Raw genomic sequence first — 11,230 nt, forward strand, 5'->3', positions numbered from 1 at the left:
GTTGAGAATTCAACAGGGTTGAAGTGTTGCATTTGAGATGTGAGCGAGAAAAATGGGGCATAATTGTTCAATTACAACCAACTAGACTTTTGAGGAATTAACAACACAAATGAGAATAATTTTTCCAGTAATTGGAATAATATTGTGTGGTCTATTTTATCTCACCAACAACCTCGACAATCACTTTAAATAACACAAAATCCATAGTAATAGTTTGTCACTTGCGTCTTTCACAAACATAATGGGAATTATAATAATAAATATATCATTGGTCGGTCACAAACATGTTTTCTCTGTTGGAAGTAATTCTTCCATGTCATGTGTTCCATGTGTATTACAAGTTGTTAGTGAATATTTGTTTTCTCTGTTGGAAGTAATTCTTCCATGTCATGTGTTCCATGTGTATTACAAGTTGTTAGTGAGTATTTTGAGGTGTTATTCTAGATGTGGTTGTTTCCCATGTGTATGAGTTGTTGTTGTGTCATGTTCTAGTCATATATCCACTATCTTAAGATCTAGATTAGTCATAGATCCACTTTCTTAGGATCTAAATTTGTCAAGGTTAGTAATTTGTATCTTGTATATATGTAACCTTTGTGAACAATAAAAATATGAAATTTGGGTGTGTCATAATGTGCTCTCTTTAATTTTTTTAACATGGTATCAAAGCTTGTACTGACTTGACTCCCTCAAGGGAGGGCGAGGAAAATGTGAGGGATCCTGAGTGTTATTATTTATGTGCATACTAGCATAAATGTGTGAGAGTTTATTTTTAGCGTGTGAATTTTGTTTTTGTGATCCTATATATAGATATGTTTTTTTGTTTGCAGCTTCTTCAAGCATCATGAGATCCATCCACTATCTTGCTATTTATAAAGTTTTGTTTGTGCTTATATGCCCGGAAACTACAAAGGAGTTAAATTCATGTCTAGATGGTTTTGTCAAAAGTGTGTGCACTATCATATTATAAATCTACAAAGTCGTGCCCATGAACTATACATGTTGTTGCATGGATCCAGATTTGAGATCTAGAATAAGATCTGGTGCGAAACAGTTTCGAGTGGCTATGATATATGTCAAAAATATTAAAATTGGAGGAAAATCTCAATTTTTTGTTTATGCGGGGAAGATATATTTGCGTCAGATGTTTCTGTTGCAATCGTGTTCCAATCTAAAATTTTGGAGTTCACATTTTAAACATATTGAGTCAGGTCATCTCAATATGTGAGTGTAAGTTTGTTGGAATTGACCACTCTAACAAATGTTTCTTTATGAAGACAAGAAAGCTCCAAGACAAAGATTGAACCAGATGAAAAACTTTTACCCTGTGCTAAGGAGGACATGGTGACTTGTCTATGTATGGATGACAACTAATAGTTTAATGATTATTGAGTTTTTAGTTGTGAGATGTCTTTGTCAAGTAGTTTTCTATTTTTTTCAATTCTGGCTATAAAAAGGGCTGGAGGTTCTTAAACTAGAATCCCCGGTGTTTGAAACATCAATTCTTATGCGTTAGTAAGGTCAAGTTGTTTGATAAACTTTTGAACACATTCAGTATCCAAACCTCCATCTTAGAAATTGATGGATAATCGAAAGCAAAATATGCGATAAATGGTGGTTGGTGAATAGGATGGTTCATTACTTGACAATTCTTATAGTGGAAGTCCTAACGAGATGAGGTGTCCATATTATTGGTCTTGCGAAGTTCATCAACGATGGTCAGTTGCATTTACATTTTAAATGGAGGTCAAGTGACAACTCAAAGATGTGGTGGTGAAAGAGCAGTGTTTGCGAGAATCCAGAGTGGATGTGAATGTTGATGAAGACCAGTTAGACAAAGATTATCTTTGTTATTGTAATATGTGCTTTCAGTGTTTTCCATGTAATCATTCAGCGAGGGTATTGAATGTAATGCTTCCATGTCATGTGTTCCATGTGTATTACAATTTGTGAGTGAGTATTCTGAGATGTTATTCTATATGTGGTTGTTTCCCATGTGTATGAATTGTTGTTGTGTCATGTCCTAGTCATAGATCCACTTTCTTAGGATCTAGATTAGTCATAGATCCACTTTCTTAGGATATACATTTGTCAAAGTCAATGATTTGTATCCTATATATATGTAATCTTTGTGATCAATAAAAATATGAAAATGATTTATGTGTGTCATAATGTGTTCTCTTTATTTTTTTAACGTTCTCAAAACTACAATGTGATTGAAATGTTTACCTATTTTAAATGTCTTTTTGCAATGTGATGACATAGTTGGAACTGGCTTTTCCAATGCTTGAAATATAACGCCAATGGCCTTGATACACATCTCTTAAGGCCTTTCCATGATGAGCGTAGCAGTGTCAAAGAAGCAATGCATTCACAAACAATGCATTCACAGTATATAAAATTAAATAGGGTGAAATGTTAACAAGTAAAATTGTGAAAATCTTGATTATTATTTTGAAATTCAATATTTAAAATTAAACAAGGTGTAAGATTTAGAGTTTTTTTATTACAAACTTTGTGTGCAGGTAAAGTTTTAGTAAAAATGAATATTTGTTTGTCATCATTATGGTGAATGTAATTAAATTTATCTAGTTATTTGTATTTTATAAAAAAAAAAAAATTATCATTATTTGTGTTATTAAAAGGTTTTTTTGAAATTATGTAGCTGATTTCAAATTCTAAAAGTTAATTATGAACTTGTTTTTTTCTTTATTCTGTTGGCTCCCCCTTAACAGTGGTGTAGAAGGTCAACGCTCCCGTGTGTTTCGTGGCATGTGCTTAAATCTAGCAATGTGTCTCTTTACTAACACCTGCGTGGCATGTGCTTAAATCTAGCGATGTGTCTGTTTACTAACACCTGCGTGGCATGTGCTTAAATCTAGTAATGTGTTTATTTACTAACACCTGCGGGTTTTGGTGTAACGGCAATCGTGACTCCAACAAGTGGTGCCAGAGCCAGAGGTCTTGAGTTCGAAACACACTGGGCTTGCGTTGGGGGGGAGATTGTTGGCTCCCCATTAACGGCGGTGTAGAAGGTGAACGCTCCCGTGTGTTTAGTGGCATGTGCTTAAATCTAGCGATGTGTCACCTGTGAGCATGTGCTTAAATCTAGGGATGTGTAACACTTGCGGGTTTTGGTGTAACGACAATCGTGACTCCAACATATTCCTGGGGAGTTGATCTTCCCAAATCTTCTTTTCTTTCATTGTATCTTTGCACCTTTTGAGACAATTACTAATAAAATACATTGACTCTTCCTAATTCAAAATAATTTAGATAAATACTATACAAATCTACTCAAACTTTTCTTATAGCATATTGAAATTTGGGTCATCTCAAAGATAATGTTGGTTTTTTCAAAAAAAAAAGCGTAATAATGTTTTGAGATTTTCAATTCCCAAAATTACATTTTTTAGAGTTGTGAAAGATGATATTTGTTATCCAATACTTAAATTATTCTTCTCAATTGAAATTTTTTTAATGTGCTATTGTAAATAAAACATAATTCATATTCAAAAAGTTATGGCATTGTGGTGACTATGTAAAACAAAACATAATTTAACTACGAGAAACTATTAATGTATACTAATCCACTAGATATTTCTGAAAACATCACAAAGGTCCTTTAGGTTTCAAAGCCCTAAATCTAACCCTAAATAGAATTATAAAAAGCATACTCCAAGATGTGTTGGTCTTGGAAGGGTTCTCGTTTTCATTGACCTCCAATTATTCCATGGTGTGAACCTGATTATGAAGGAAATTAAGGTAAACAGACCAATTAAAAATGTAGAGAATGGTAAAAGGCTATAATAATGAATCATAGTTTTGATAGTAGGCTTGGAAAACATTGTATTGTGATCTTTGCAATATAAAAACATAAAGACATTGTCCTGAAATATGATACATTTTTAACAACTTTGTGAAACATAAACATATGTTCTATTTGTCTTACTTGTGGACTTATAAGGTCACTATCATCCAATCTGTGGAGATCATATAACCAAGGATTATGCTTCACATTTTGCATCAACAAATCTTAAATGAGAGAAAAAAAAAAATAGCTGGAATTATTTTCTAATTAATATGGATAGGATAAGAAATAATATTGATAAATCCAATTTTGGTGGTTAAATATAATATATAATTATATATTATATTATTTCCAAGTAATATGGAACTAAATTCTATCATCAATCCTTATTCTATCCGTATAAATTTATTTAATTGGGAAAATTTCGAACGAATATGGAGCTATTTTTACTCTGAGATCCTATTTTTGTTCCAAGGAATTGTGTAATTTGTTATATTACATTACTTAAAAAAGAGACGACTCAGAATACAAGTCCCAGTGACTTGAAGTTTGGAGTTTGAGGAAATCAAATTGAATACTTGAGATAATATTCAGAGACATTATATTAAAGGAACTCATGGTAATACCCATGGGTTGCACGTTTCTCCCTCCATTCTTCCTGGCATGGCTAATACTCATCGCCTCGACATCTGCGAGGGACTTCGGATACTCCCCTGAGGATCTTCTCAGTGAGGACAGAACTGTGAGTCTCTATGAATCATGGCTTGCCAAGCACAACAAGGCCTATACATTGGCAGAGGAGAAGCAACAGAGATACGAGATTTTCAAAGACAATCTGAGATATATAGATGAAGTTAATCAGAAGAACTTGAGCTACTGGCTTGGCATTAACAAATATGCAGATATAAGTCATGATGAATTTAAATCAACATACTTAAGTAATGTACCTCAGAGATATACCAAGCCTACAGGTTATGGCGGGTCGTTCAGATATGAAAACGTAACTGATCTGCCCACCTCTTTAGATTGGAGGACGAAAGGTGCAGTGACCCCTGTGAAATATCAAGATCAATGCGGTGAGTTTGTTCATCTGTGAAATTTAAATTAATGTCAAGAAGCCTCAATGCAGCTAAATTTCAGTTATGGGCTTAGCTCTGTTAATAAGCCAGTCCTTTTCTCTAAATGTGCAGACTTTTACCGTTGGAGTTTATATTATATTGTGATAGATTTCTTCTGGAAATACTATATAGAGTTAAAGAAAGGTCTTAAACGCTCCACCCATGTTTAAGGACATAAAAACTTTATACAATATTTTCAGAAGAAATCTACTATAATTTTTATATAGTATTTTAAAAAAAACTTATTAAAATTTTATATTTTTACTTTGAATTTAGATTTTTTAATTATTAAGATAATTATTGAATTGAAGTTTCTGTGATCCATAATATCACATAACAAGTATATGATAGGGTTTCGTTGTAAATCAAATTATCAATTATAACTTGTCCTGATTATGAACCATACTTAGTGATTCCACCAATTTAGTGGCTGGATTGAAGTATTATTGTCATTAGTATGTTTAGTAGCTGGATTGAAGTATTATTGTCATTATTATCTGGTTGCAACTGAGGTAAATGCTTAGCGAAATTTCAACGGAACGTTAAATTCAATTGAGATTTATTTATTAAACATTGATTGAACCGAATTCACTAGCGTTTTAATTTGTGGGTGTGTTCTATATTATCCAGGGAGTTGTTGGGCTTTCACCGTAGCTGGAGCGGTAGAAAGCATCAACCACATCGCGACTGGCAAACTTGTTTCCCTTTCCGAGCAAGAGCTTATTGATTGCACTACCACAAACAAGGGTTGCGACGGGGGAGTTGTGGACTTTGGATATGAATTCATTATTTCAAATAAGGGAATTAGTTCAGAATCAACTTATCCTTACACTGGCATAAATGGACAATGTAGAACGGATAAGGTAGGTTTGCAAGTTTTAGTAAAAAAATTAAAAATAGGTTTGCAAGTTTTAGTTAGAGTAGATTAGATTCGCGTAGATTTGTTATTGTAGATTTTCGGAATATTTTTGAATCTGATTAATTGTAATTAAATTAATTTATCTATCTTTAAAATTCTGAGATATTCATTCATGTTCTAGAAAATGATGCCAAATAGGTTTAGATGTAGTGATATAGGAAGAAATGGAATTTTATTAATGTTTCTGCATATGAATCTTGTATATTCAAATGTATCTGGATTTGAATATTGTTTTCCTGATTTTCTGCTGCTGCATGTCCATGTTCAGTTGAATGCCAAAGTTGCAACGATCGATAAATACGAGGATGTGCCTCAGAACAATCCACAAGCCTTTTTAAAAGCGCTGGTTAATCAGCCCCTCAGTATTGGGGTCGATGCCTCTAGCAGAAATTTCCAGAATTACCAAGGCGTAAGAACTATACACAGTAGAGCATCATTTCTACTGACTGTCTCTTCGCATGGTTACTTGTAAATAATTTTTTCATGAGGGTTTGTGTTTTCTATTGCAGGGCGTGCTGTCAGGGAGTTGTGGAACCCACATAAATCACGGTCTTATAGCAATTGGTTTTGGCCAGGAAGAAGGGTCTGAATACATTATCGCAAAGAATTCATGGGGTACTGAGTGGGGAGAAAAGGGATACATCAAGTTTGACAGGAGCGTCGGCTGGTTTGACAAGCTTATCGGCAGAAAGAAAGGACAATGTGGGATCTACCAGATGGTTGCTTATCCCATCAAAAATCGATGTAACATTACATACATCTTATTTTCACCTGGCCCATTTTTATTTTCATTTCAGGAAACATTTCCTAATTCTATGCATAAAAGTTACTGTAAACAATATATTTGCGTATTATTAATAGATATGATAATAGTGATTTTTCTTGTTGCATTTACAGAGATCCAGGATTTGGTGCGAGGACCTTGCTTCGAATTTCCTGCTCAACGCTATTCGAGCTCGTTTGAAAACAAGGTCGCGCAGTGAATGAACATAATAACTGAGTAAAACGACGTAATAAAAAAGTTTGCACAACTTAGCTACCATTGACAAGGCTGTCTCACTTGCCATGGATTCGCAAGCTTGTTTAAGAAAATAAAAGCTATATGTACATACGAATTTTATCTGATTGTTCCTATAGTGTACCTGTTATTTGGATCTGTGTTTGATGGCTTATTAATTGTTGTTTGTGAAGAAATGAGAGACTTCACTGGTAACTTATGGTTGTTACTGGTTAGTTAGAGTTGTTATAAACCAAGGATTTTTCACTAGTTAGTTATAGTGTTCCATTACTATAGTATAGTCAATAAATATTTTATGTCAAACATATATGTAGTTACATAAATTAAAAGGTGGGTAGATATTCAAACTATTATTTACTTATACATTTTTCAAGTTGTTAAAATAAAAAATAAAAATAAAAAATTATTACTATAAATAAAAGTATTACTATTATCATTATTTAAAATTACTATAATTATGCCTATTAATGATAAAAAATAAGATATATATATATATATATAACCATGAAAGTTCACCACATTCTTATTTGTAAAGAGGGTTTGTTACAATACTATAAGCCACCTAATACCACATGTCCAAAAATCATATTGATTTCATATGACACTTGTTGATATGAAATTCTTCTTAATTAATGAATTTAATTAATACATGAAAAAATATATAACTACTTTGGAAATAAATTTGAGTCTTTCATTTGTGTATACTACTTAAAGCATTTTAGAAAATTCTAAATGCTACCATCCACTTAATAATTATTGATAATATAATTAAAATTGTGAAAACCTTGATGAAGAGTAAGGCTTAGAGCAAGAGATGGGTGGAGCTCTCAAAACCATGTGGTGGCTAGGGTTTTGCCCTTGTTTGTCGCTCTTCACTTAGATTGAGTGAATTTATTTCCACATCTTTGTGGAAATATGATCAATGGAAAATCTTGGTTATTCAATGATGAAGAAATTTTCTTTTGCAGGAATGGTTGCAAGACAAGCATGCTATTCTTCAATTACATATAGTTTCATTCTGAAATCTAGATCTAGCCTCCGAGTGGTTCAAGCAGTCCCTTCCCTTAATGTTCCTTTGGATGAGGAAGCTTTCATCTGTGAAAACTTTTTTTTGGAGCAATGTTTGGTGTGTAGGTTTAATGGATTTTTGTAGTCACTCATAGATCTACATAAATGGATCTCTAAGACATGGAAACCTCATTTAACAAATGATCTAAATATTTATCCCATGGCTTGAGGATTTTTATCGTTGTTTTCGACAATATTGAGGACTATAAGGCCATTTGCAAATCTTGGTTGTGGTTTTGGGGTATTTTTGGTCTCCTCATGCAACCTTGGTCTCCCTCTTTTGATAAATTAACATCATCAATCTCCATATATCTGGGTTGGATAAGGATTTTGAACCTATGATTCCATCTATAGAATCTCTAATTGTTATCCTCTATTGGGAATGCTCTTGGAAAGTTTTTTTTTCCACAACCCATAACTTATGCTAGAATTTATGTGGAGATGGACTCTAATGAGGGTTTCCCACTAAGATCAATGTGATAGCCCTAAATTATGTCTGGGTCCAAATGTTTGACTATGATGGGTCCAAATGTTTGACTATGAAGATGTTCCATTCTGGTGTAGAGTGTGTTGTAGCATTTTTTGGTTTTGATAAGATAGAAATTTTGAAAAAATGTTAAGCTAGGATATGGACATAATAATAGTGAATAGAATGTTTTTGAAAAAAATATCTTGATAATGATGTCCATATCAAAGAAAATGTTAGGTTAGATGTCCTAAAAAATCAAGACAAAAATAAAATGTTAGGTTAGAAAGAAAAGAAAACAAATCAACTCTAAAAATGAGCAAGTTAAATGCCACTACTATTTTTCTGCAAAATAATGGTTGTGTGCAACCTGTCATAAATGCCACAACCCATGACAGTCAAACTATTTAATCTTGACAGCTTCATGCTTTAAATTTGATGTTATAGTTAGAGAATAAAGATCTGGCCAAACTGTTTAATCTTGGCAGATCAATAGTTAGATAGAAAATAATAAGGTGCTCAATTTAATCTAAGCCCTTGGATGTTATAAGGTTAGAATTAGATAGTTTTCTTTTGTAAAATAAAAAGAAAGGAAAAGGGTTTGCTAGCTTAAATGCACCCATTAAGTGAAGAAAAAATGATAGGATAAGCAAAGGGTAAGTAGAAGAAAGGTTGCAGAAGTTTAATGATTGATTGGACAAAATGTACATTTATCATGTTTTACCATATGTTTCTATGTCCATGAGGCAATTACACAAAGCAAATGAAGGTCTACAAGATCAATTAATTAACTTCCCTCATCCCCATTCATCCCTATGTTTACTAATTTCCCCTTCCACCTTCATACATTTCATATTCATTCATTTTCCATAAAAAACCCTTTTCCTAAGGTTAAAATCCTTTTGCCTAGGAAAAGTGAAAACCCCATGCTAAATCCCCTTTTACCCAAAAACCCACAAAAAGTTGTTTAGCCTAAGTATTAATGTATATATGTGAAAAGAAAATAACTCATAAAAAGCATTATACTTAGTCTATTTTCCCTTTCCGCTCATATTTCATATTAACACTAACTTAACATATTAAACCCCTAAAAGTTCCCTTTCCCGTATATATTAACTCCCTTTATTAAAATACCCCAAAACCATAAGTTTTATAATAAAACTATGTATTTAATAAAATATCACATAAGTAGATCACAAGCCTTTCAACGTGCATACACTCTCCCCACATTGCGATATGCGATGTGTGATGGGCCCAGACTCGACGCAATATATATCATAATCCATCGCCATATTGCATCTGCCCTCATCGCAAGTCCCGACTAAAGCAATAACCCTCTGTCATTGCGATCTCTGATTGCGATGGACCCAGACCCGACGTAATATATGTTATAATTCATTGCCATTTTGCATCTGCCCCTATCACAAGTCCCAGCTAAAGCATATACTCTCTGCCATTGTGATCTCCAAAATGTGATGGAAATCTGGACCCGATCGCAGTATTAACCATGTTTTATTTCCACGTCGCGTCTGATCCCTATTGCATTCCTTTGCGATGGGCATTCCTCCGCTAAACTGTGATTGTGATATGTAATATGAACTCGGACCTGATATCATTTATCTGCCCGAACTTATATTATTTCAAGTCCGCCATAACTGTCTTTTGTTAAGAATTCCTTTATTAAATTGTTTTTTATGATTTAAACAAAGAATCAACCTAAACCTTTGTTTAACCATAAAACCTTGCTAAACTCAGTTTTAACCCATAAGTGAAGCCATTGTCACCATACTTAATCATTGGGACCCTCCGCGTTACTCTTTTTCTCCACCACTGTCCGATCTAAGGCATTCAAATCAAATGACCCTTAGCAATTTTTGGTTGTCTCTCTGTACGAGCATTACCCAACCGAAAAGCAATATTTCACTGAATTCTTTTTGCTATGTGTCAGGCTCAGATTATTTCAGGTGACCCCTCCCAAAACCGCTTGCGCCGCATATGGTGTTAGGATATTCCGACACATAGGAAATAGTTAAGTATAACTTGGTCCAGTATAGAGTTAGGTAAAGTGTGTTTCTTTACTATGTACATTTTGTAACTTACAATCCGGCGGTCATGATATGTAGTGATCCGACAGTTCATTCTCTCCTCCGTATTACCGACACTTGATCCGTGGCTTACCACCCGATTGGTCCATGATCTCTATTTAAAGAGCATGGAGGGTCATTTGTAGGTTAACCTGTCCATGAGAGAAGCTTATGTAAATTTTAATTCCTTTATTAATAAATTTCCTGAAGTGGCCGCGTTGGCTCAGGCCGTGGACTGTTTCCCTCTTTGAGGGTTTTAACCACGTCAAAAATACTGGTGTATTAATCTGTGATCTGTGTGTGAGCGGTGTCCTTTGGTGTTTTTTCTGAGGAACTTACCCTGTAAATTCCTACATGGTATCAGAGCTATTTGAGGACCATATCTGTTGGTGATCCAAATCTGAAGCCGATACAATTGTATCTGATTGTCATTTCCTAGATCTACTATTTCTAACTACTTTCGGGTGAGAGGACTGCTCTATTGTGTTGGGAGCATCTGTTCCAGTGTGGAACCCCTTCGTTTCACGCGAAAAGGTTTCCGGTAGCCCTGGCTACGTGATTTTTAAGATGTGGAGGTATACAGTGTTTATTTGCAGTTTTACAGTTATTTTCTCTGTGTTTATTTCTATTTCGGTTTATTTAGCCTTTTTTATTACCAGATCTATACCTTTCATTCTGCTTATGCTCTTTGCCTCACGACTCTATGCGATCTGGGCAAATCAGAAACAGAAAGGAAGGATTTTTCT

General features: G+C 33.9%; 1 protein-coding gene across 1 annotated transcript; it reads left to right on the top strand.

The window, feature by feature from the left end:
• Nucleotides 1-4,439: 4,439 nt before the first annotated feature.
• LOC149235800 (cysteine protease XCP1-like) lies at nt 4,440-6,835 on the top strand. Its single transcript, XM_089368671.1, has 5 exons — nt 4,440-4,887; nt 5,560-5,792; nt 6,117-6,257; nt 6,358-6,567; nt 6,746-6,835. Exons 1-5 carry the CDS (start codon nt 4,440-4,442, stop codon nt 6,833-6,835), a joined length of 1,122 nt encoding a protein of 373 aa, XP_089224797.1.
• Nucleotides 6,836-11,230: the final 4,395 nt, after the last annotated feature.

This window comes from Pinus tabuliformis, chromosome 8 (genome assembly GCF_031772625.1).
Source record: "Pinus tabuliformis cultivar Carrire ecotype Pingquan chromosome 8, CPIR1, whole genome shotgun sequence".
Taxonomy (NCBI): domain Eukaryota; kingdom Viridiplantae; phylum Streptophyta; class Pinopsida; order Pinales; family Pinaceae; genus Pinus; species Pinus tabuliformis.